This window comes from Podarcis bocagei (genome assembly GCF_964188305.1).
Source record: "Podarcis bocagei genome assembly, chromosome: 1".
In the NCBI taxonomy this organism is placed as follows: Eukaryota; Metazoa; Chordata; class Lepidosauria; order Squamata; family Lacertidae; genus Podarcis; species Podarcis bocagei.
The window spans coordinates 117,211,036-117,238,283 of NC_138125.1; the positions used below are offsets into that span (position 1 = coordinate 117,211,036).

At 41.1% G+C, this 27,248-nt stretch overlaps 1 protein-coding gene across 4 annotated transcripts in view; it reads left to right on the plus strand.

Moving 5' to 3' along the window:
* CWC22 (CWC22 spliceosome associated protein homolog) overlaps nt 1–26,769 on the plus strand; it is a 121,828-nt gene extending 95,059 nt beyond the window's left edge. For all 4 annotated transcript variants that reach the window (XM_081210898.1, XM_081210895.1, XM_081210896.1 and 1 more), the window contains exons 7-20: nt 1,750–1,918; nt 3,600–3,653; nt 5,225–5,360; nt 5,451–5,657; nt 5,776–5,838; nt 6,398–6,502; nt 8,603–8,684; nt 10,446–10,506; nt 16,232–16,309; nt 17,644–17,796; nt 18,396–18,523; nt 20,767–20,868; nt 21,504–21,706; nt 25,952–26,769. In XM_081210898.1, the coding sequence (XP_081067024.1) occupies nt 1,750–1,918; nt 3,600–3,653; nt 5,225–5,360; nt 5,451–5,657; nt 5,776–5,838; nt 6,398–6,502; nt 8,603–8,684; nt 10,446–10,506; nt 16,232–16,309; nt 17,644–17,796; nt 18,396–18,523; nt 20,767–20,868; nt 21,504–21,706; nt 25,952–26,526 (2,116 nt within the window). In that variant the 3' untranslated portion in view covers nt 26,527–26,769. The remainder of the gene's footprint in view (nt 1–1,749; nt 1,919–3,599; nt 3,654–5,224; nt 5,361–5,450; nt 5,658–5,775; nt 5,839–6,397; nt 6,503–8,602; nt 8,685–10,445; nt 10,507–16,231; nt 16,310–17,643; nt 17,797–18,395; nt 18,524–20,766; nt 20,869–21,503; nt 21,707–25,951) is intronic.
* Nucleotides 26,770–27,248: the final 479 nt, after the last annotated feature.

Consider the following 27,248-nt stretch of genomic DNA (forward strand, 5'->3'; position numbering starts at 1 on the left):
TTATAAATCTAGTGTAGTGGCTTGAGTGTTGACCAGTGAACAAAGAGAATTCTCTGCTCAGCCGTGAAACTCCTTAGGTAACCTTGGTCTAGTCATTCTCAGACTGTCCTGTTTGTTGCCCTGGGTTCCTTGGAGGAAGAGTGGAATACAAACCAATACTTGTAGAGTTCAGTCGTCTGAAAAGTAGGACTTATGATTAAATTGGCCGCCTCTTGTTCTCAAGAGCCCTTCCACTGATTTTTCCAGAAAATGGCAATCAAATGGAAATAAGACCCATGTTCCGTATAACGTTTGCTCCCGTAGTGAAGCGTTTGGCCATTTGGGCTCCCACTCTCTTCTTAAGTCATGATTAGAGGCACGGGAAAGTGACTGTTCAGTCGCAGTTACTCCTTCTGTAGAGGAGTAAACAGTGGCATCAAATGAACTCCTAATCCAGGAAGATTTTCTCCTGACAGATTGCCTAAGTACGGTGATTAAAACATAGATTGTCAGCAAACATTTTTCTGCAGGATGTCAGTGGCTTGGTAAATATCTACCGTCCTGAAAATGTGCTTTACTTGGGGAACAAATTATATTTGCTGTAATTAATTGACTCTTGCATCTTTAACATTTAACACACCACTGGTTTTCAGATATCATGTTTCTTTGAGAAGACATTTTGTGTGTGTGCTGTAGCTGTGCCATTTTTCTAATGGATCCATACAGCAGGATTGTGTTATTGTTTCCTTAAAGGCCCACAGGTAATAATTTGGGCTCTTTCCTGCCTATATTTTTAAACAATTTTATAGCAATTTTCTCCAGTAGAGCAATGATGATGTTTTTACAGTAATAGTGCTGCAGCTGGTTTTACCTAGGTCTGTATTCTTTGAAAAAAAGCAGTAGATTGTGAAACGAAACTTAATCTGTTAAATGGAAACATTAATGCACACTTGAATAATGAGAGTGTAGTTCTCCAGTGATTTGGGAATATTTCCAATAATGTTTACTTGTCACTGATTAGGATTTGTGTATGAGAGGGGGTTTTTTGTTGTTGTTTTTTGCTTTTTAGCAGTGATTTTTTTCATCAACTGTTGCTTCTTGAAACATGATTGTAGATTAATCTGGCCTAGTCACAGAATAACATCTGAGCTTTTGAAAGGCTAATTTTAATACAGACATGTATTGGGGGATAGTGGAGCAGGAAAGAAGATGGAAACCCAAAAGCATATGGGCTGGGAGACCTGCTCCCTGCCTTGCAGGCCTTTTTCCACCTAGCCTGGGAGGGTGGGGCGCGGACTGACTCCAGCTACAAAAGCTGTGGCTGCTAAACAGCCTCTCAGGTTGGAGTGTTGTTTGAAGGTGTTGTCTTGGGGGCAGGGTTGTTGTTGGGTTTTTGTATCTTTATTTTAGATCTTGTTGTGATTTATATTGAAATCGTTCTGTTTGTGTATTTTTTTATGTTTTAGTCTTTATTTAAAACCCCTTTCATTAGGTTGTTATGTATTTTTCTTTTCATGTTGCAAGCTGCCGTGAGCGTGGTTTGAACTGTGGAAAGGTGGCAAGCAAATAAAATTATGTTTATGTATAAGTGAGCATGATCTAGCTGTGGATGGCGGTTCCATGTTGGTGGAATTGAGTTCCAGAATAATGCAATCTAGAAAAGTCACCGGCCATCCCTCAAGCTACTGGGATAAATGCTACTGTATAAATCACATAGTTTTTGTAATTTTTGGTAAAGCTGCTTCAGCACGTCTGTATTTTCATTCATAGGGGATTGCTCTCAAGATCTATTTTGCAAGCCCAGAGTGCTTCACCTATCTTCACTCATGTTTATGCAGCGGTTGTAGCAATCATCAATTCAAAGTTTCCAAATATTGGAGAACTGATTCTCAAGAGGCTCATTTTAAATTTTCGCAAAGGATATAGAAGAAATGATAAGGTATGTATTATTACCACGCAGGTGATAGGGTAAGATTTATTGTGCTTCTCTCTTGCTTATAGCCTGAGTACTGTTTTGGGGAAGTGTCATTGTGTTCACTGAGATTTATTTCTGCGTTAGTGTATTTAGGATTTGAGTACAAATTATGTGGGTATCAGGAGAGCTGAAAGTCATAAAATGTCTGAAAATTTTGAGGCCATGGGGAGAAAGCGGGTACTGGGAGTGGGGGAGAGAATAAATAGGAAAAAAATTGGGGAAATGTGATATAAGTAGTACTTATTTTCTTATTAATTCTGAGTTAACTTTACTGCTTTAAGAACATAATATTTAATGGCTTGGATCGAAAGGTTTCTTGTGCTAACAGAAAGGCAGTAACACTTGCACAAAATAGACTCTTGGGGGGTGTTTAGTGAGAGAGCCAGGGTCTGTTATGGGGAGAACAGAGTTCTTTCCTGCATTCAACCCATTCGATATAACTTAGCACAATTTTTCCCCCTCTTTTCTATATTTATTACATTTTAAATTATAAATTCCTTAAATTTAACATTCAGAGTAAGTCCAAATACGTTCAGTGTAGAGATGGAGTAAGAAGCTGCTGAACCCTAAGGTTGGTTTGAACTTGTTGGTTTGAAAAATAAAGAATTTAAAATGGAAAAATAGTAAGCAGAACAGTGTTCTTATTACAATGGGCTTCGAAACAGCCCCTCCGATCAGCATTTTCCAGAAGAAGTTATACAGAAAGTTCTGTAATTCCGTGAGGTAACAGTGGGGTGGATATTGGTATCAAAAGTTATAATCCCTCTTTCAAACTGTTTCCACATCTCTTACAATAAGTAGTTTCTGTCTACAACAGGTTTGCATTTGAATTGTACGTATCTGCAATATAGAGCGTTTGTAACTTCCTCCTGCTGTACATTATCTTACATAGTTGTTCTAGAAAACATTTCGAGGGAGTAAATGACAGCTAAAAACAATATTTTAACCATAGCTTTCCCTTATATGCCCATCTAGTAAAAATGGTTTGTGAAAACACCCCTACAAAATGAGACTGCAGTTGACTTCATCCTGATAGCCAGTCCCCCACCCCCCAAAAAAGCAGTTTTCTGAAATAGGGCTAGATTGAGTTAAAATGATTCCACCTTAACAACGTTATTGTGTGACTAGGGAAGTACTCTGTGTAGCATCATTTCTACATCAAAAAATGATATTGGACTTGATCTCCTAAGTAATGAGAATCCAATAGTGCCAGATCATCTAAAAGTTTCCTGAGCTCTCATCTGCAGCAAGATACATTATTTGCAGCTTCCGCAAAGCTTGTTGTCTGAGCTCACTGCATGGCAAATATCCTGAAACGACCTACTTCCATTTAATCTTCGTCACCTGTTCACTCCAAAGTAATCCTATGTTTGGAGGAAGACAAATAGTCATCAGATGCATGTTTCTGGCGAAAGTTGTAGCCTTCCTGAGGAAGAAGAGGGGCTGCAGGCACATCTCCTTTCTCACCTGCCCCAAATAATAGTAATAAGAATAATGCCAGCAAGAGAAAACCCTTTAAATGATTTGTGCAAGTCACATAGAACCTCTGGGGCAGTTTGGGATTCAAAGCCATGCTAATAGACATATCACTTGCAGTAATACCTATGAAATGGACTTATCACTAGCCTTTCATTTTGTTTTGCAGCAACTTTGCCTGACAGCTTCCAAGTTTGTGGCACATCTTATGAATCAGAATGTGGTAAGATGCTCTGTACTACTGATAATATATTTGCAGGGATTTTGGCTTTTAACATTGCAAGGGTTTGTGATGGGATTTTGTCAACAAATATGTTTATGGCATTTGCATTCCTCCCCCATAGCGTGAGGCTATCTGGGCAGCTTTCAGTAAATAAATAAGAAAGCACTTTAAATAGAAAATAGAACTACAAAAGCAAAATATAAAAAATTAACAACCCCCAATTCATTGTACTATGGCTCTTGCTAAATATTACTTGCTAACGTTTCCTCTAGGGCAGACCTTCCCAGGTCACATCAGCCGTGGCCAGCTTAACTAGTGGTCAGGGATTACAGGCCGCTTATGCATGTTCAATATGTGAGTGACTGCGTATTGCACCAAACCCAGAAGTGACCCGGAAACAACATGATGTCACTGAAAGGGCAGAATGGGGTGTTTGCAGACTTTTTAACTGGCTTTTCAATTATATGTTATTTCACCGACTCGCACGTGCCTCAGAACATAACCCCCACATAAACATGGGGGGGTGCCTATATCAGTGTTTCCCAACCACTGTTCCGCGGCACACTAGTGTGCCGCGAGATGTTGCCTGGTGTGCCGCGAGATGTTGCCTGGAGGGAGGCGGGCGAGTCGGGCGGCGAGAGGCGGGGCGGCGAGGAGAGGCCGCCCAGCGCGGGGCTCTCGCCGTCTGCCTGCCTGGCTGCCTGCGAGCTCGGCGGGCAGCGCCTCCGTCCGCAGCGCCCGCCTCGCGGCTCTCATTCCCTGCCAAAGCTCACCCAGCCAAGCCGCGCTCTCCTTCCTGCCTCGCTTTGCTGCCTCCTCCCCCCCCCCACCCCCAAAGCTTGGAGGTTCCCCGGCAAGGGGGAGGGAAAAAAATTGAAACTTACACTTTCGTGCGTCCCTCCCGGCGTGACGTTGCGCGCTGACGTCACGGGGCTGTAATGGTGGTGTGCCTCGAGATTTTTTTCATCAAACAAGTGTGCCTTTGCCCAAAAAAGTTTGGGAAACACTGGCCTATATTATGTTATTCGTTAATTTATATGCCACCCAATTGCTAAGATGGCTTCTAAGTGGTTGATCCACCATCATCTTGGTGAATGATGACGGTCATATTCCCAACAACACCTAGAAATTTTGGGTTTTATGTTGTTTCTAATGTACATGTTATTTAATTATTGTTGTACATCGTTTTGAGTTACTTTTGTAAAAAACAAGTGACCAATAAGTTTTAATAATTATATGCAGAATAATAATAATAATGCTATAATGATGATGATGATGATGATGATGATGGGGCAGCAGGTTGGACAATGCTTATATAGAGAACTATTTCAGGCACACCCATATACCAAGTGGGGATTGACTTTGAGCAGTAAGTTTTGTAGCCTAAACTGGAGGGCTGACCTTTAAGAAGCACATCCAAAGCTCCTTTTAGGACGCTGAACTTGTAGTGCCTTTCTCTGAAATGGTGCTGCGCTTGTTTTGTTGAGTACATATGTCAGATACATGCAGTCAAGGAAATTATTTTGTTAAAACAAAAAAGGTATTTGTGTTGTTATCTTCTTCCTGCTAAGGCTCACGAGGTTTTATGCTTGGAAATGCTCACATTGCTTTTGGAGAGACCGACAGATGACAGCATTGAAGTAGCAATTGGCTTCCTAAAGGAATGCGGCCTCAAATTGACTGAAGTGTCTCCTAGGGGTGTTAACGGTATGTATTTATTGCTGCTTTATTTCCTTCCTGACCATTAGTTTTGTAGGAATTGGATTCACCTCCGTTTTTTTCTCCCCCCCCCCCCAGCTATCTTTGACCGCCTTCGCCATGTCCTGCATGAATCTGAAACCGACAAGCGAGTTCAGTACATGATTGAAGTCATGTTTGCTGTGCGTAAAGACGGGTTCAAAGATCACCCGATAATTCCAGATGGACTGGATCTTGTGGAAGAAGAGGATCAGTTTACCCATATGCTGCCTTTGGAAGATGACTATAATCCAGAAGATGTTCTTAGTAAGTATGAATAAGGAATGTTGGAATGAACTTTTCAGTCTGAATTTTTTGTTGTTTTGTTTTTTAAAAAAATGGCTCTGCTATAATTTTGGTAACTTGTTTTTCTGTTTCTGTGAAGATGTGTTCAAGATGGATCCAGATTTTATGGAGAATGAAGAGAAGTACCAAACTCTGAAGAAAGGTATGTACGCCTAGCTAATTTGAGTTTGCACAACTGTTCTAATGCAGGGATGGAGAGCTGTCAGCTGTTAGGCGGGGAGGCCAAGCAGCCTCAACAAAGCCTATGGCTCGCGAGTAAACCCTCCCCGGAGCCCAAAGAGGATGTCCTCTTTGGGCTCTGGCGAGTCTCCCCACAAGCCACAAGGACTTTGCAGCTCTCTTCCCTGCCTCCGGGTTCCTACATGTGCGGTCACCCACAAGTGGGGAGTTGCTGCTTCCCACACCCCTCAGCGAACCCTTATTATCATGTCCTAGCACTCCAGTCTTTTGTATCTAAAATTCTAATTCCTGTGGTTTTCTGGGAAACCTGCTATGCAATCCTGTGCATGTCTGCTCAGTTGTAGGCTCCATTGAGTTCAGTGGGACTTACTCTCAGGCAACTGAGCAAGACTGCAATGTTTCCTGTTTTGATGTTGAAGCATCTTCTTCCATATACACGAGTTTCTGATACAGACTAGCCCCTCTAACCAACCCAGCCTGGTATTGGTGTTCACTTAAACGTGTTTTTTTCTCTTTTGTAGAAATTCTTGACGAAGGTGACAGTGACTCAGAAAGTGGTCAGGATGCTGCAAGCAGTGAAGAGGAGGAGGAAGAGGATGATGATAAGGAGGAGGAGGACGAAGAAGGTAAAGCTGCAATTTAAAGAAACAGTTTTATGCACTCCTCACTACTGTGGAAGTTAGCGCGACAAACAGGAAACTGATTTTAGTTAATATTAAAATGTTGCTTCTATTTACTCCAGTGCAACTTCTTTGGCTGTGATGCAAATAGTGCATGTCCCATAGCCTCTGCCAGACACTATTTGCATTTTGGGTTGGTAGCAATAGCAAGGCTGAATTTAGAGGACTGTATTCATAGTACATTATTTAGTTGACCTTACCCTTCTAAATGGCAGATGAGTGGGATATAAATAATAAAATTATTATTACTATTATTAAATCAGGGCATTTCCAATATTTTATCTTCATGAAATCTTTCAATCCAGTTGTTGTTTGCTTAAATTTGGACCTAGAAAGTCCAGTGGGAGGTATTTTTTTTTTTAACTTAGCCAACAGATTCCTGTTCCATGTCACAATCTGCATTTTGAAAGTCCTGTCATCTTCAAAAGTGGTTTGCTATTTGATGTGAGGCACTGGTGTTTGAATAAGCCCAAATCCAATGCTTCCCTGGGTATTCAGAGCTACCTGTGTGGGTTTTTGTTCCAGCCTTTGATGTCCTTCAAATATCAGTGGTTGGGTTTTTTGTTTTTTACCATTTGTCTGTGTTGTCATAATGAAATTATACACATTTTGTGGGGTTTTTGTCTTGAATTGTAGCAGAGTTTCCTGTCCCCCCTCCTGTTTCCCGGTGCAGGTTAATTCTTTGTATAATTCTTAACACTATTTCTACAAGGTGTTTTTATTTTCGTGTGTGTGTGTCTTTGTCTTTTTCCTTTCCTCCCAAGCGTGGATGTATTTCATGCCTCCTTGGGATTCCTCTGAGTCTCTTCCTGGTTTCCTTAAACGCTCAGTCTTTGTTACTCTGGAAATGTGAGAAGCAGCATATCGCATGTTAGCCAACAAGCTGATAAACTGAAGTTGTTGCAAGCAGAGAGAGGCTGGATTGAGTTTACAAACAAACTTTGAGACAGGTCTTTAGCATTTTCAGACTCTTCCTGAGTGCGCTGTCTCTTCAGTAGGACTGTTGGGAAAGGAAAATAAACTTTTGCTTTCAAATGAAAAGATGGCAATTACAGCACCCTGCCATTACTTGCATTGCTTGTATGGAAAATCTGAAATCCATCCCCATAAACAGTAGGGCATTAATTCATTTCAGAGCAGCTAGTTTAGGTCTTGGTTCCTGCATGACCAGCCAGATATACAGCTCTGTTTGTAGGCCTAAACCATGGAATTATTACCAGTACAGGAGAATTATCGCTTCTCTCTCTCTCTCTCCTCCCCCCGCCCTCCCAAACTGTCAAGGGTTTTAACCATTAATCTCAATATGAAACCAGATTTACATTCCTAAATCACAGCTCCTTTTTGAAATTAATGAAGCAAGGCTCATTAAGGAGTATTAGGTTGGTTTCCATGCACGAGGACACTGATAGGTTTGATATGCCTTTGTTGTGCTGTGAGCAGGGCTGGGTGATTCCTGGTTTTCAACATCATCAGCTAAACATTGTGATATACTGATGATATATCACGATGTCTGAAATAAGGATGTAACTACGTAGAGGCGAACGGGATAATGTTCTGGCAACTGCTACTGCTTAAGGGGTCTAAAACTGATAACTTACTTTACGGTACAGAGCAACGGGGCAGAAGGAATCATGAGAGAAGCGATGACCGGCTTCACAGTTTTTCCCATCTTGGAATTTTTTTACATAGCACGCACACACATCGTGATTCGTGACATATTGCCGTGTCAAATATTACAAAACAGTTATCACAATGTAGATTTCAAACCGATTTTGGATGGCGTATCAGTACGTTGCCCAGTTGTGGCTGTGAGGGGACACTAAGTCAGGTTGCCTATTGTGCTGTGGAATTTCAATGCTTTCTTCTTTAACTTGAAATTAAATAAATACTGCTGTTTATTCCTTCACAAATAGTTTATTTGCATTTGTATACTCAATGGTATATTAGCAGTCTTTGAAGTAATCAACCATTCCAGATTTTTTTTAACCATGAAACCTATGTCTGTCTGTCTCTCTCTCTCTCTCTCCCCTGCTCTGAATCTTCAAGGGCAAAAAGTGACTATCCATGATAAAACAGAAATCAACTTGGTCTCCTTCCGACGAACCATTTACCTAGCAATTCAGTCAAGGTAAAATGAAACATAATTTTTGTTTGAAATGTGGCTCCCTTGCACTATGATTGCAAATACTTTTTGGAAGCTAGCAAGTTTTAGATCAGAGCGGCCCAACTTTTCATACCAAGGGGGCTGCAAGAGTCCTTCGAAATGAAACCCATGGGCTTTGTCGCGTCCGGGAATGGGGCGAGGCCAAAATTTGGCAGGCCCCCTCCCAGCCTTTGTGCTACCTTCCCAAAGCCCTGTAAGTGAGGCACTGGGATTTGTGAAGGAGACACGAGGCTCTGGCAGAGCTCTAGTGCTCTCCCACCTCCTTCCCAAGGCTGGGAAAGAGCTAACTAGGCTTTGGGAGAGGGAGGACTCTAGAACCCTGTCAAAGCCCTTGGGCCACACATTAGACCACCCTGTTATAGATGCTCATGTGAGGCAGAATTCTTAGAGCTAAATCTTTAGAATAATGTATTTCTCATTGCTATAGATGCTGCTATAATGAATCTCTAGGTGAAAACTGAGATGGTCTGGTTTAAATGGTATGGCTTTGTTCACACATAAAGCAGAACCATGGTTTAGCGCTATGCTGATGACCCCAAACAAGCCTGTTTGAAGCATCTCCTTCTCCCACCCAGTTGAGAAGAGAACCCAGTCAGAGTTTAGTTCCCTTTTTAAAGAAGTGTGTCTTGGCTTGCATTCAAACCCTGCTTTAGAACTAGTACTAGTCATTATCCAATTTCAAATCTTGGGTTATGAAGCTGGCTTTTTAAAGTAGCCAGAGTTTGTTTCGAACCAGGCCTCCCTAGTTTGACTTAATGCTCAGGATTCCTTTAAAAATGAAACTAACTCTGGCAAAGTTCTCTTTCTAGTCCCATGGGATTTGGGGGTGAAGGTGTGGAGAGAGAAATATTAATGGGGTGCTTTGCTCAAGCCCTTTCAGGCTCCTCCACCTCGTACTAAACGATGATTTAGTGTTATGTCTGTCTGTCTTTCTGTCTGTCTGTGTGTAAGAGGGAGAGAAGGAAAAAGGTTTGCTTAGTGTAAGGAAACATTGTTAATTAACAGGATGTTTATAGTGTCCCCCTTTCATCAAATATCAAATATTAATACTTTCTGTGGGAGGACATTCTGAAACAACATTTTAAGATTTTACAAAGAAGGACGTCATGTTCTCATTTGTTTAATTGCTAGACTTTCTGCTTTCTGTTTAACATGATGTTATAGCAACCATGACTCACGAATGGGAGTCACCTTGTTTTTAAACTGTCTGAAAATTATTGATTTTGGACATAGTTCATATAAAAATGTGAAATGGCTAAAATACATTTTTTTCAACACTGAAAAAGATTAAAAGTCTGCTGCATTCTTTATACTTTTTTAAATAAAATAACAGATTTTAATTTTTTTATGCTGTGGTGGACTTTCAGTTGCCATCTGTAACAGTACTGATCAATACAGTTTTCTTTTTAATGAACTTCTTGCAACTGTGCACATGTTAGCATCCATTAGATCTAACGTCCATGGAGCAATGATGATTGTTGGGATTATGTCTGATGAGTGAAATGGAGGGAGATTTTGGATTCTCACACCCCAAAACACTGAAGGACAGCCGATTTAATTCTCAGCCTGGAAGACTAGCTGAACCCAGTATTGCTTGGGTATTCAACAAAGTCTGTTTCAGGCACACAATATTTAGGCTTTCTAATGCAGAAAATACTGTTGTCAGCATAGAAATGTTTTAAGCTGCTGTGGTTCTGGAGACAAATTCCCCCCTCCCTTTTACAGTTTAGACTTTGAAGAATGTGCTCATAAATTGCTGAAGATGGATTTTCCTGAAAGCCAGACAGTAAGTCTTCCTAATTCCTTTTTTCTTTTCTTTCCTATTTCTGGAATAAGCATCTTTCCCCACCCCCCTCATTCAGATATTGACGTAACTAATCGTATAGTATACTGGATAATGCATAGCAGATCAGCTAAAATGCAATTACAGTGGTACCTCTGGTTACATACTTAATTCGTTCCGGAGGGCCGTTCTTAACCTGAAACTGTTCTTAACCTGAAGCACCACTTTAGCTAATGGGGCCTCCCACTGCTGCCACGCCGCCAGAGCCCAATTTCTGTTCTCACCCTGAAGCAAAGTTCTTAACCCAAGGTAATATTTCTGGGTAAGCGGAGTCTGTAACCTGAAGCGTATGTAACCCTAGGTACCACTGTAAAGCCATTTCTTCCAGAGAATGATAGTGATGATTCTAGTATTTATAGTACAGTCATTCCTTGGTTTTCAAACAGCTTAGTTCTCGAATGTTGTGGCTCCTGAATGCCGCAAACCCAGAAGGGACTGTTCCGGTTTGCAAACTGTTTTTTGAAGCTGAACGTCTGACGCGGCTTCCATGGCTCCTGCAGCCAATCTGAAGCTGTGCCTTTGTTTTTGAAAGGACTTCCAGAACGGATTCCATTTGAGAACCAAGGTACGAATGTAAAGCAAATTTTGGTCACTAACATTGTTGGTTTTCCTTCATACTCCTAACATCCCCTCAGAATGGAATAAATAAGGTTCTGTGCTTTAAAATGTTTGCTGTGCTGAAATGCAGTTTTGTCGTTGAACGAGAAACACTGCAGCTGAGCAGTTCTGAGTGCAAAAGAAAATAGTTTGACAAAGTTGAACTGTGTGTGTTGTTTTGCTGAAACAAGTATTAAATGGTCCTATGGAGGTTTTCACCTTCATGGATCACTGCCTTGCTGTGGCGAAGGGGCTTAAATAATTCAGAGAAGCTATGAGCTATGCTGTGCAGGGCCACCCAAGATGGGCAGGTCATAGTGGAGAGTTTTGACCAAACGTGATCCACCTGGAACAGGAACTGGCAAGCCACTCCAGTATCCCTGCCAAGAAAACTCCATGGGCAAAGACAGGAGTGTCTGGCGTGCTCTGGTCCATGAGGTCACGAAGAGTTGGACATGACTAAACAACTCAACAACAACAACAACAACATGGAGGAAAGAGAGAAAGGGAAGAAAACCGGAGTTGTGAAAGTTCCCCCTCTGGAACATGTGCATACTTTCTTTGTGCCCTCCTGGTGGGTCAGGAGATGCACACATATACCGGAACATAAATTGAGCCAGTGGCCCATCTAGTCTATTATCCTGTGCTCACAATGGCCAACTCGGTGCCTGTAGGAAGCCTGGAGATTTCATGGCGCTTTACAGACCGTCTCCACACTCATCATGGGGGAAGAGAGGTGCCCGGTTCTTCCTTGGCCTTTTCCCCCTTTATGAACAAGTAGCCCATTTCATAGTTCTGCCACATGAGAGCTAAATCTCAGGCTGAAACTCGCCTATCATCTGGTACCAGCCATGAGGAAGGCACTGGAAGCACCTACTTTCCATTTTCCTTGTTAACTGCAGTTTATTGTTGCACACCTGAAGCATAATAAACCATGGTCTATTAGAACAAAGCAGGAGCCTGCCGTTTCTTAGCATCATGACATGTTAGTAAATCGTTACTTTAAATCATCCGCAGTTTGCCCATTTGGGCTGCAGTGATAAACCGCTGTTGGTGGAAAACGGAATGTGGATGCTTCCATTCTCTTTACGGCTTCACTAGATGGGAGAGGGTGAGGGACCACACAACTTCAAGTCCCATGCCTGCTCATTTGCATAGCATTAAACCAAGACTTTATGCTGTGTCCAAATCAGGCTGGATTTTAGGACTGCACACTGCAAAATCTGTACCCTTTTCTATCCCCATGTCTTGCCACTTCCCACTTATTTTTGTAAGCAGCCTTCTAAATTCATTTCTGACGGCATAACCATTACTCTCTTTTGCAGCAGAACCTTCTGCCATTGAAAGTTTCTAGTTGATCAGGGACATGTTAGGCACTTCCTTGTATGGCTGCAGGACCGCCTCAAACATCTTGGAAAGTGGTAGAGGAGACTAGGAGTCATGTATGGGAGTTTGCCTTATGTGAACTAGATACAGAGAAATTAAATACTTGCCAAACTACATGGCAAGCCTACACTGAACTCTTTATTTTATAACCTTGTAAATGAACAAAACCTATGAATGTCTCCCCCTAACAGTTGCACTCTGCCCCAATTCCGGTTTTATTTTAGCTTCCCCCCTTTTTTTTTTTTGTTTCGCTGTACTGATAGAACGTAAACTATTCAATACAACATTAATATTAAAAGTGGAGTTTATTTTAAAGATGAGGGACTGTGATCACTCTTCCACAATTGAAAGGGCCATCTGTCCATTAGAGTTATCCTGGTAGCCCCAGGCCATAGCAGCACAGAGAAAACAGGTCTTTTAATCTAGAGTCAAGTCTGATCAATCCAACTTAAATCATTCCAGCTTTTTGTTTTGCAAATATACGTGACTAGGCATACTGTGATATAAGATTGTGCCATGATGATTCTGCCTAAGCTTTACCTTTATACCTTTTGCTTTTTTACATAAAATACTCTTACGCAACCGCGTCTCGTCACTGCTACCCTACAAATTCAATAGATTAAAAATAGTTCCTTCTCAGTGAACTGCTAAAAATGTTAAGTCTGATTAGCAAGTGCAGGGAAGGAGGTGGCAGCATGGTTCTGTTTTGCACCACTTAGTCTCAAATGGAGAATCAGGTTGCTTTTAAGTAATATATATATATATATATATATATATATATATATATATATATATATATATATATATATATACACATACTGTAAGAAAATGGTCAGCAGAACTAAGCAGATGAGAGAGAGCCAACACGGTTGCCTGCAAACCTTGCCAAGGAGCCAGATGCTGTCAGAAGATTGCCTTTGACTATTTTGTCTGCTTTCATCTGAGGAACATCCTTGATGCCTAGAGAGAGAGAGAGAAGCGATCTGGTGGTAAAAAGCCTTCGGGGGAAATAGAAGCAGGTGGTGGTGACTTTGGATTAAAACTTGAGAGGGAGAATTTAGAAATGGCGGAAAGTCTGCAGTCGTAAAACCCTCTGCATCTTCTGCCCTCGCTCTTCGGAATTTGCAGCTTCGTTACCTGTTTCTGCATCAGCTGCCTTGAGATGTGTTGATCTTCTGCAGAAAAAATGGCAACGATGAAAGAATCTTGTTGCACCTAAAGAAATCAAGACATTTATATTACTTACAATTAACCTGTTATGTTTTAAGGTGCCACAAGACTGTTCTTTTGTTGATAGTTCTTTTTTAGTTGTCCAGCTGGGATAAACACAGTGCTCATCCTTCAACCAGAGGCTGGATGGCCATCTGTCATGGATGCTTTAGTTGAGATTCCTGCATTGCAGGGGGTTGGACTAGATGACCTTTGGAGGGTCTCTGTGATTCTAATTTTTTTTGGGGGGGGATATAGCTGGCTAAGTTATACTCAAGAGTAGATCCAATTTAATTAATAGATTACTAGTCAGTTATTAATATTACAAACAGCAGGAGAGACCCCTGTAATTTTTTTATAGGCAGCTTTGGGTATCTTCACCATAAGGCTCATTTCACAGAACTATTCAGTTTCCTCAGAAGGAAATAGAAAAATCATAAACTTTAAATGACCAAAATTCAAAAAAGGGTAGAACCCCTCCAAAATTCTGAAGTATTATAATCCTAGCTCGACCCAGGTAAAGCAAAGCGCAGTAATAAAGGATAGAGGACTCAAAAGTACAGTTACTAATACTGAATTTACAAAAATGGTTTGAAAACCTAAATGGCAAGTTTTAAACAAAGCCCAACTTGAAGAAAGCAAAGCACAGTAATAAAGGGTTGAGGACTCAGCTGTGAAAATTCTAATGCTGCTTTTACAAAAAGGTTTAAAAACCTAAATGGCTATTCAGCTTTGAAGCTGCCACTGAATCCCTGCCTTCCATCATATACAGTAATTAAAAACATGTTAACGTTTAATCTTGAAGACGGGCACTTTGGTCCCAGCCTCTCCTTTTGGAAGGTGGAAGCAGTAGTGTCTTTATAGGCAAATTTGTTTTCCTGCACGTGGCTACTCGAGATATTCTGCTAAGAATCATTGTAATATTTAATTAAAATGTTAAAATATTTAATTACTTTAACCCACAGGGGATATTAAAATGTTGTAACTGCAGTTAAGAGAGCAGAAAGTAATTTGTTCTGCAAGTCATGCTGACTCCACCAGTAACAACATCAGCACTTTGCCCTGTTTTATTGTATGGAAACTGATTGACTGCAACATTACTACAATAAAACAATGTAAGAAAGTTAATATGCGCCCTGATATATTAAACTAATGACATATATTAGAAAAGAAAGCTTTTAAGAGACAGATTAGTTTGCCCTCGCCACCACCACAACAAAGTAACAGTCTCTTTCTGAATATATTTTTGGTTTTGGTCTTGTTTAATATAGAGTAACTGTAAAACCAGCTTGTGTTCTGTCAACACAGTGTGTTGAAGAGAAATGTTTCAGTACGCCATATTGTAGCAAAAAGAATTAAAAGGCTAGGTCGTAATCCTTTACTAGTGGAAGATTATATTATTTTTAAAAATCCCTTTTAAGAGTGATTTCCTGTTCCGAAAGCAAGTCAGGGTAGGTTGATATACGTAGAATTGCTATTATTGAATCCCGCAGCGTTGTCATTTAACCTATACAGTGGTGACCCGCAAGACGAAATTAATTCGTTCCGCAAGTTTTGTCGTCTAGCGAATTTTTCGTCTTGCGAATCACGAAATCCCATAGGAATGCATTGAAAATCAATTAATGCGTTCCTATGGTCAAAAAAAGTCCAAACAAAGCCAAATTTGGTACAACAACAGTTTATTAACTGCTCTTTAAAGTCACACATACTGTAAAGAGCAGTTCAAAAATTGAAGGGAAAATAAATTAACTTTATAAACAAAACATGTCTTTGTTTTTAGACAAAGGAAACAAAGTTGCGAGACGTTTTCGTCTTGCGAAACAAGCCCATAGGGAAATTCGTCTTGTGAGGCAAATCGAAAACGGAAAAACCTTTCGTCTAGCGAGTTTTTTGTCTTGCGAGGCATTCGTCTTGTGAGGTACCACTGTAAACGGCCTTGGTCCAGTATATCTGAAGGAGCGTCTCCACCCCCATCGTTCTACCTGGACACTGAGGTCCAGCACCAAGGGCCTTCTGGCGGTTCCCTCACTGCGAGAAGCCAAGTTACAGGGAACCAGGCAGAGGGCCTTCTCGGTAGTGGCGCCTTCCCTGTGGAACACCCTCCCACCAGATGTCAAAGAGAACAACAACTACCAGGCTTTCAGAAGACATCTGAAGGCAGCCCTGTTTCGGGAAGCTTTTAATGTTTGATGTATTATAGTATTTTAATATTCTTTTGGAAGCCGCCCAGAGTGGCTGGGGAAGCCCAGCCAGATGGGCGGGGTATAAATAATAAATTATTATTATTATTACTATAATTTATTTCTAATGTGTTTCTAATGTATTTCACACTTTCATTAGGTGTGCAAATAAATCTCTGGCTTCCTATTTTCAGTATGTGTTGCTGCAATATTATTTTTTTTAAAAAAGAAAAGTACTGTAATTAATTTCTGTTGATACATAGGATTTTATGAGTTTTTCCTCCTTCTCCCAACAGAAAGAATTGTGCAACATGATCCTTGACTGTTGCGCTCAGCAGAGAACATACGAGAAATTCTTTGGTTTACTGGCTGGGGTGAGTTGCTTGTTCCGTAGATGGCACACATAATGCACAAACATCCTATTCAGCACCCTGTAAAAAAGGGCTGGTTTACAAATGCAGTTTCGGCGTTTGCAGAATGCAAGGTTGAGCCGTCGTAGATCAAATATCACAGGCAGAAGAACATGGATACCGCTGAATTTCACCTCGCATCAGGCTAGCGTCGGCTCACGCATCAAGCACTGAATCAAGAGTGTGCGGCTCAGTCCTTAAATAAGCATGTTCATCCCATAGAACAGACTGTAGATTGGCACCATTCATGTGCAACCTTTTATTGAAATCTAGCAGGACGAGGTTAGTTAAGCAGAAGTGTTTTTGTTACGCCAGATATTCAAGGGACACATTTCCTTTCAGGATTAGTTGGGAAATCACATGATTTAAAAGCTAGCCAAGATGTGTTGCATTTTTTCCTTTTTGTTTCCGAGTCGGGCCGGCTAGCTGACATTGGCTTCCAGGGAGCTGAACTAGATCAGGGCAGCCCAACTTTTCCTACCAAGTGGCGGCAAGAGCACTTCAACACAGAACCCATGGGCCACACACTGCTTTGTTGTGCCTGGGAGAAGGGAGGGAGCCCAAAATGTGATGCCCCACCCCTTAGGCTGCGTTCCCGAAGTCAACTTAGCAAGGCACTGGCTTCCGGCAGGAGGCCTGAGGGCTCCACTGCCTTTCCAAAGCTGGGAAAGTGCTAACTAGGCTTTGTGAAGGGGTTGGGAGGGCTGGGGCAGGTGTCCAATGTTGCCGAGGGCCGCAAAAAAAGACCTAGAGCTAGATTACCGTTAAGGTTTTCTCCTTTGTTTTTGAGCCTTCCCTTAGCAACCGTGATTTTAAAACTCAAAACCTGTTTTTTATTTGGAGTCTACAAAGCTATAAGAAGCTCATCTTTAACTAGTGTGGAATTCTATGCCATCCATGGAAAGGAAATTAGGATCCAAGCCATTTTTTCCCCAGCACTATTTCTATAGGAGTTTGAAGTGTTTTCTCTGAACAGAGAAGCATGGAGGACAGCAGTGCATAAGGTCTTAGGCCTGAGGCTCCCTACTTGCTGCTTGAAAGGAAGACACTGCTGCCCACCTGCAATTTACTGACTTTCCCATTCATTCGTGTTCCCCATAACCTTGCAAAGCACTACCCCAAACATGGGGCAGAAGTGTCTTTGCTTTGCCCCCAAGGAGCTTTAGGACCCAAGCCAATATTTGAAAATTAAGATTTATACAGTCTCTTCATTGTTTTCCTGTTTTGGTCCGCCATACTTCTATATTCAGTTTCTAAACTCTTTCTTTCCCCTTCTTAACTGTGTCCTGCATTTTCAGCGCTTCTGTATGTTGAAAAAAGAATACATGGAAGCATTTGAAGCCATTTTCAAAGAGCAGTATGACACAATACACCGGCTGGAAACAAACAAGTTGAGGAACGTTGCCAAGATGTTTGCGCATCTTTTATATACAGATTCGCTTCCGTGGAGTGTGAGTAGAAAATGCTTTCTGAAAAGGCAAAATTGATCTGTCTTGCAACACTTAAAAATGTAGGTGGGATCTGCCAGAAGTCATACCCTGAGCTGAGCGCCAGGTTTGTTTTGGCACTGACAGGTGAGAGCTTTGAAGCCTCATTTCAGGAACAAGTTCAGATAAACTGTTTGGAATTGAGACCGGATGTTAAATGAACGGAAAGTGTCAAAGCTATGTGATGGCAGCTGCGAAGTCATCTGAAGTTTGTATGAATTTGTTATTTAAAAGAAAGACCACGCATGTGTGCCGGATCCAGGCATTGCCATCTCTAGGCAGAAAGATGCCTCTTGTCCAGATAAGGCTTTTAATCTGGAGAAATCCCACTAGGCAATTTCCCAGCTCCCCCTGCCTCTTCCCTCACTGTCCCCCAGCATTCCAGAACCATGTAGGGGCTGGTACTGTGAGGTCACAAGTGGAGGGAAGAATAGGCCAAAGTTGTCTCTGTCAGCTGGAGCCAAGTCTAGAACTTACTATTTGGGGAACAAATAATAAACTAGATTGTTTTAAAGTGGGGGAGAGGATGTTTAGCATTAACCCACTATTACTTTGACTTGTAGGTTCTTGAATGCATAACGCTAAGCGAAGAAACTACAACGTCCTCCAGTAGGATTTTTGTTAAAATCTTCTTCCAGGGACTCAGTGAATACATGGGACTTCCTAATCTTAATGCAAGATTGAAAGATGAGTAAGTAGAAGCTTCACACTGCAAGCTAGTTTTACAGTGTCTTGATGTGAGCAAGCCCTGGTCACTGTAATCCTTTGGAGCCGATTGATGCATTGGTGACCTGAAGACTTGATTCCTGCAAAGCACTCTAGGTGGGACTACCCTTGGGACTGATTGGGAAGCTCTGGTTGGCACAAAATGCTGTGGCTGTAGTATTGACAAAGGTCAGGCTGTTGCCACCACATAACGCTGGTGTTTAACAGTTTGCACAGGCAGCCCTTGCACCACCATGCCTGCTTAAGGGTCTCAAATTTATTTGTAAAGCCCTAAAGCAGTGGTTCCCAATTAGGGGTCTGGAGGGTCCGCAGAACGCACCCAGGGGGTCTGTGGTCCCATCCCTTGCCTCCCCCCCCAAACTAAATCTTTGCAGGTTGAGATCACAAATTTATGGTCTTCTGTACTTTTTAGTATAGTCATACCTCTGGTTAAAGTTGCTTCAGGTTGAGCGTTTTCAGGTTACGCTCTGCGGCGACCCAGAATAACGGAGCACATTACTTCCAGGTTTCGTTGCTCATGCATGCGCAGACACTCAAAATGACGTCACACATGTGCGGAAGTGGCAAATCGTGGCAGACGCAGATTGGGTTTGCTTCAGGATGCGAACGGGGCTCCAGAACGGATCCCGTTCGCATCCAGAGGTACCCCTGTACCTAAAATCCTTTGCTTATTAGGGGCTACCCCACATTTTGTTCAAAAGATTGCTTTGCAGAGGTAACTACCATAGAGTTATCTAAGTTTTCAAAAGTAGGTGGTCTGTGGCTTGGCTTTGTTTTTGAGACTCATAATATACTTGCGTTCATCAGAAAATGGGCAGGGTGTAATATTCTTTAGTATGACATAAGACAGACATAGGGAAGTAGAGTGAAATATGGAAAACGCCTCCTTAAAAACAAGACAGGTGAAAAACCTAATACATGCTAAAAAATTCCTAACAGCCACCCCAAACCAGATGGAACCCAGACTCCCAATACTACCCCAAGAGAGAACCACACATCTTCCAAGCCATCATTATTTCAGTGGAATCTAGATGCTGGCTCACCCATATTTATGACCAGACCGTAATTACTAGACTAGCCTCATCTTTAATTAACTCACAAATGCCTGGCATTTACCACTGATCTTGTGTCAAAAAACAGCACATCAACACATCAAGCACAATAGCCATCACTTCATCTACCTCGTTTTTTTCCCTCCCACTGCCAGACCATCTACTTTTAGTTGGCTTCTTGTTTTTATTTTTTTCCCATCTGCACCCTTCACTTCATACGTTCATGGTAACACATGTTCCAAACCTTTCATTAAACTCCTGGCAAAACTATTTTTTTATGGAAGCATCTTTTTAGAAGGTTGTAAATTATGATGAATCTAACCGTCTTGTTGCTGTGTTGGCCCCAAAGAATGAGATGCAAAATAATATGAAGAGCCAACATTTGTTAGTGTAGAAATTTGGACAGTTGAAAAATGCAGAGGACTTTTGATTGAGCAAAATGGGTAGATACTAACAATTCTTGCATTATTGACCCGTACTGTCTTAAGACTGGTAGATGAATATCATTCTTAATTTCAGAATGTTTAAATGCATGTTTTGTTTCAGCGCTCAATGCTTTGGGGGGAAACATGGGCAACTTTCCCGAGCCCAAGCATTTGGTTGTGTGTGTGTGTGTGTATCTTTATAGCAATTCTCAAATTAGAGCAACTGTCAAAGATTTTAAGACTTGTTTAGGTACATGGTAAATTAGAGATAGCCTTGCTGTGCAATATTGATTTTGAAATGTTTAATCACAAAACACCTGTTTCTTTTGGACAGAGCTGATCTGTTGGCTAGCTTGACATTACTTATTGTAGTAAAGAGAAATATATTGATCCAGGCCCATTATTTTTGGACTTACAAAATTAACTTTTATTATCCCTAATTGTTTTAAGTTTGATATGAGAGACATTTAGTTGTCTAGGGACCTAGTTGCCTTAAATCTCTGGCAGTTTAATATATGTTTACATTTTAAAAGGGCCATAGATTCTATCTGTATGTGTACTGCTGCATAAATAGAACCATCCTGTTTTTGCTTCTTTCAGAATTAAAGTAGCTCAGAAAATTTTTTTTAATGACATTTCTAAATCGCCTCTGGATCAAAATTGAATGTATATTTTTAGTTTACAGCTATCCAGCATTTTAAAGTATTGTTGCCATGTTTCATCTTTAACAGAACTCTGCAGCCATTCTTTGAAGGTTTGCTACCTCGGGATAACCCAAGAAATACTAGATTCGCCATCAATTTCTTCACTTCGATTGGTCTTGGAGGACTGACGTAAGGAAATCCATTTTGTTACACAATAAAAGCAGTCAGGGTTAACAGCGAGATGTTAACAGTTCCATGAACTGGCCCATATACATGCTAGGTAGATAACAAACTTCTTCTCTACCTTCCCTGCCTTTGATGTCTGCACATTGTTCAGCCTGCATGTGTAGAATCCAATGTGCGTAACCCAGATTGTGCGATTGATATCATAGGGAATCCCCCAGAGTGTGGCAATTGCCAGTGTAACCGGCACTACCTGCCCAGGTCCTTTTCAAACACACGTGGGCATGTAGGAGTATTGGGTGGGGGGTGGGGAGGGGAGTGTTCTCAGTCCATGTCTGCAGACCACATCGTACGCCATGTCTGCAGGACAAATCAGTGGCAGGTGTCATATAATCCAGTCCACACCCCGGTACCATATTTCGTCATCTCAAAAAGAAACAGATGGTGGGATGGGGCTTCACAGAGCAGAAAACAGAGGGTGGGGCTTTGCAGATAGGGACTGGCTCAGTGGTACCTGGGTCAGTTTTGTGAAGCAAAAACAAACAAACGAGTTCACATTTGGGACACACAGCTGAGAGAAGTAACGCTTTGCCTTTGCACCAGCCAATTAAATTATAACGTGCTAAATGTGTTTTAACTAGCGATGAGCTACGTGAACATCTAAAGAATGCACCAAAAATTATCATGACGCAGAAGCAAGATGTGGAGTCCTCAGATTCGTCTTCATCTTCAGAATCTGATTCGTCCAGTTCAGAGGATGACAGTAGCGACAGCAGCAGCAGCAGTTCAGAGTCCTCCAGTGAAAGTGAATCATCATCTGACAGTGAGCGCAGCAGTGACTCTGGTACTCAGTTCCACCTTTTTTCTCTTTCTTTTTTTACTCTGCATGCCCTGGTGCACATTAACTGAGGGGAAAAATAGCAGCGTCTATTTACTCATTTATTAGTTCCTGTGTGCTGTTGATTTTAGCTATTTGAAACTTGAAGGAGTCTTTTCAACAATGCATTGTCAGCCTGAAAACGGCACGTATAACTCTTTCCCAGACTAATCTGGATAATGTTAGGTATTTTATTGTAAAACAAAGCCGACATTTTAAATCTAGGCAAATACAAATGTTTGCATTTCAACCACAGCCCCATGTGATTTCAGTAAGTCAGATCACCTTGTTGGGAGACTGGTTTACGATTATTTTCATAATTATTTACACATGGAGTTGTTAGCTTGAAAATGAAAAGGATACATGGTAAAAAGAAAGAAATAAATATTGATAACTAGCCCTTTCCTTGTTTGGAAAAATAGTTTTATCCCAGGGTAAGCCCTGCTGTGTTTAAATGGGTCATAGTCCCTAGTAGGTGTGTTTGGAATTGCAGCTTGAGCACACTTGTGAGTGGCTAGTCTGCAGAAAAACCGGATCTGACTCGTTTGCACAATTGAAGGTTTCAAAATGTGAGCACCTGGATAATTAGAATGGCTCATGTCGTGCCTTGTAATAGGCAGCCAAACAAGCCTATTGCATGGCCATCGTATCATAGTGACGCAGAAGAACTCACTTCAAGCTGTTCAGCAGTGAGATACTGAACTACCAATGTGGACAACGGTGTGTTCGGAGCTAAAGGGTCACCTTTAAATCCTCTCTCCCCGCCTTAGGCAGTGCCGGTGTGTAAACAAGTTATTTTCTCCGCCTGTTTTGTCAGTTTAACAAACAATAAGCAGCTCTTTCTCTGTTGCTGTGTACGTGTGTGTCAGATATGTGTATCTGAAGCAGAAAATATTTATGGTAGCATTCTACCATTATTATGACTGAACGTAAAACAGCTTGTATTGTGTTTTTCTTTCTGGGTCCAAGGTACTTTTGCTGACAGCAGCACAGTATATCTAGTAACTTCCATTCTATAATTAGTATTTTTGAGCGAGTGTTTCTACTGACTTTTCATTCCAACTAGTTGATATGAATTATATAATTGAACCTTATTAAGTCCAATAATGCCGGCTAGCCCAGTCTGGATCACGCACGCAGTTAGCTGTGAGAGCAGATGATCGCCCAGCATGAGCTTATGCAGGCAAGAAGCATGCTGACTTAAAATAAATTAGATTTATTGGTGGGATTTAAGAGCAGAAGTCTTCTGATTCACAAAAACCCAGTGCAGGTTATGAATGCATGAAAAGCAGCCCTCTGTAATTTGCGGCGTTTGCTTTTTATTGCTATTACCAGGCAACTCATCAGTAACACCAGAGCAGTAAAGGAAGGCAGAATGGAAGCGGGGTCAGGGAAGTGGCATTTCAGCAGAGAGCCAGATGGCTTCTGCATAGACAGCTGCAGCAAGATGGGAACCAGGGATGTCCTTGGTGACAAATTAACGGATTCTGCTAGAGTGCGCAGGGCTTGCTTTCTTTCTTTTTGCTGTTCAGTTTTAATTTAATACGTTCTCTTCTAATGTTTTATCCTTTCTCCCATTGGAGGGGGGGAAAAAGATACCCTAATGAAATGATTTGATAGTCTCAGCGGTATGCTCTGAATTGTTACGATTTCTTTCATTTTTTTGTACACCACAAGCAGAAATATTGCCAAAATGATGAAAAGCCAGGGGTACTTGGACTCTTTGATGCAAGAGTCAGCTTCTCTTTTACTTGCAAAGTTTTGTGAAGAGAACTTCAGGCTAGTAGTTTGCTGCTGTTCAAATTGTACTTTTTATCTTCGTGTAATTCTGCAACAATGAAGATGTTGCATTATTTTAAAGGAGTGCTTCCAGAATGTCTGGCAGAGGATATCTAGAATGTCTATCTAGCAGTAGTAGTGGGAGTCAAAACTTTGTTTTCAGCAACATTCAGACCTCAGGGTTGTACCAGAAAACTCAAGAAGATACTACTATAAAACTTGACTACTGTGCTAAAGCTTCATTGGTTTTACCCTACTGTATCTTTTTGTAAAGGGGAATGCAGGTCTTTATATTTTAACAGATACTTAAGTTTGCTATATGCCTCTATACAAATGCCACTGGGCTTTCCTTCATGTATCTCCTTTAAAATCCCAGTGTCTCCAAACCACATTGAATTACTTCTCAAAATGCCCAGCATGTTAAATTTGTACTCCAGCATAAGGTTGGGTGGGCAGGGACAAAACTGCACTAAAATTAACTTATAGCCCTACAATCAAGGGAAAATCAAAGACTTAAATTTGAGAGGTCAAACGACTGAAAATAAATACAATGGTACCTCTGGTTATGTACTTAATTGGTTCTGAAGGTCCGTTCTTAACCTGAAACTGTTCTTAACCTGAGGTACCACTTTAGCTAATGGGGCCTGCCGCTGCTGCTGCGCCGTTGTGCGATTTCTGTTCTCATCCTGAAGCAAAGTTCTTAACCTGAAGTACTATTTCTGGGTTAGCGGAATCTAACCTGAAGCGTATGTAACCCGAGGTACCACTGTAATCTGAAGGATCATCACCCTTTTGAAACTTCATTGTAACTTTCAGTTAAAAGTCAGACCATGGGACAGTTACTGACAACTTAATTCATCATATCACAACACAGCATTAAAGCTGCTGTGCTGAGAGCATTATGGTCAGGAACTGCTCATTTTATTGGTATAGTATAGAAGTTAAGAACATGCGTAGGAAGCCCAGCATATCTTACTTTATCACTGGACGATTCTAGGCAAGTTATGTCTGTGACAGGGGGATAACGATACCTTACTGCTTCGTTGCAAGGACCATAGAGGCAATGTATATGAGGTATGGTGATTTTGATCCAAAGTATTGTGAGACTCTTTCTGCTCATATAAGGAGACATTTCTGCTCCCCCTTTCCCCCACTCCAGATCCTCCAAAGGCATGTGGCTTAACATTTTGGCATAACTGTCCACTTCAAGGAGGGCTTTTTTGCCACTGAAGACAGATCAGCCAATTCCTTGTTATCTAAAGACAGGAAGATGAATCTGGTCAGCATGTTGTACAATACATGCAGTAGGAAGAAGTACGGTCAGTTTTCAGTGATGTGCTGTGTAGTCATCTTTTCGTCCCAACAGCGAGTCTGTTTAGCATATTATTGCTGATGGTGAATATACCTTGGCAGCTCATATTTTAAGTCCCAATTTCTAGTTGCAAATTCTTAAAATAGTACAAAGAAAGAACTGCATGCACATCCATTAGTCTAGGGCACATGCAAGGGCTCATGTTGCAGCACGGAAGTTACCTTGAGTACTAAGAACTTGAGTAAAGGTAAAGAATATGCGTCTCCTAAGATACTTTTTACATGGTCTAGAGTTCCAGTTCCCATGTTAAATATCCCCCCCTTCCCTACCTGTTTACTGATCTAAATGTAAAAATGAAACCAGTACACAGATGGGGAATAAAATTATTTTTAAGTAGTCCAAATTATTTGGCCCTCTGGATTTTGAGAGGAAAGTAAAATGGAGCTGAATTGAACTGTCTTTCCTGACTTTTAAAATCTAATAAAGTCTGTAGGAAATAGTAGTATGAGCAGTGCTGACATTACATAGATTTTTCTCTCTTTTTCTCTGAGTGGTTGTCCAAATAACAGAGCAAGCTAAATATCTCCCACAAGGTTTTGGAAAAACCTTCAGCAAAGAGAAGGAAATGAACTCATCCACAGTTACTAACTCAAGCTCAGTACCCAGAGCACAACTTGATAATATGATGGTCAAAGTATCTGTAAAATTTTCTGTAGCTTAGATCGAAAGGTCTCACTGCATGAGAAGAAAATATTCCTTATTGTCTATTTAGGTTTATTTCCCTCCTGTCTGCAGCTCAATTTGCTCCAGAGAGTTGAGAAGACCCCCCAGAATGGCTTAAATGTCTTTGTTGCAGTGGGAAATTGGTGGTCCTTCACCTTACTGTAGGTCAGGCTTCCTCAACCTCGGTCCTCCAGATGTTTTTGGCCAACAACTCCCATGATCCATAGCAAGAAGGAGCAGTGGTTGGGGAAGATGGGAATTGTAGTCTCAAAACATCTGGAGGGCCAAGGTTGAGGAAGCCTGCTGTAGGTTCTTTAAATAAAGCCAATATATTTTGACGTGCAAATAAAGGAATGTGAATATATTAAAGGGGTAAATTCTGTTTATGATCCTTTCAGATGTGAGAAAGCGGAAATCACAGAAGAAGAAAGCCTCGGACAGAGATGCCAAGAGAAAGCAAGGAAGTCGTAAGAAACAGCCTGACAGGAAAAAAGAGAAGAGGCAGCCTGAGAGGGAAAATGGTGCTGAGAGGAATGCTGACAGGAATTCAAGAGGCTTAAGTCGGAGAGATGATGCACCACAGAAACTCTCCCATGACAGAGATTATTCCGCTGACAGGAACAGCTACTGCGGTGGAAAGGACAGGGATCAGGAAAGAAATATGCCTTCGGAAAGCAAAAGTAGCCAATCTAAGAAGAAGAGGGCCGAAAGGCAGAATTCTTTTTCTGATAACGAAGGGAGGGACAGTCGCCGTGATAAGGATGGTGAACTCGAAGGGAGGGACAGTCGCCGTGATAAGGATGGTGAACTCCACAGACGGGGGAAAGACAGATCAAAGTCTAGAGAGAGACCCCGTAACTATCCCAATCCCAGGATGGATGAGCCCAGGCAATATCCGGACCAATTTAAAGAGTCAAGGAGAGATGAGGGCAGGCGAAAGCACAGGGGCGATTCCCCACATAGGCGCAAATGACTCTAGTAGACTGCTTTTGAAATGCAAATACTTCTGCCTTGTGGTGAAAGCTGTATTTTTTGCAACATACGGAACATCTTTAAAGGACTTTTTGTACAAAGTACTTGTAAACATCATTGGAATTTTGAATGTTTCCAGTAACCCATCTTTTTATGATCGCTACTTACAGGTTTTTAACTCCAGGAGCAAGCAAATGTAGTTTATTTTGATAATAAAACAGTCAAGCAATTTGTTTTACTGAAATATTAGTGCTTTACAAACTTGTTTGTAAATTTTATTTATGTTCTTTAAAAGTGCTACACATTCCTTAGTTTTCGTTCTTTAGGTGATTTTCCAATTATGGTACAGACGTTAAAAGGTTTCATGTCAGAAATAACAAATCCCCTGTATTTGTTTGTACTGCAGAACAACATTGATAGCGGTTTTTTATTAGTTTTGATGAGAAAACTGCAACCTGCTGCTTAGAATTTAGACATTACAGAACTCAGTTGTGTATGTTTACACCTGATAATCCCACATTGTTCACATTCAGAGCTTCAAAAAAGTTCAGAAAACTAATGTGAGGCTTTGGTTTCATCAGATCTGGAGGGAATAAGCATCAACTATGTTAAAAAATCTGTTAATGGATCAAGTTCTGCTCTTGGAAATGCAGTTGAGAATAGGTGACAATTTTTAAAAGCTGGCCTACACAGCTGATAACATTTTATTTTATTTTTCTTTAG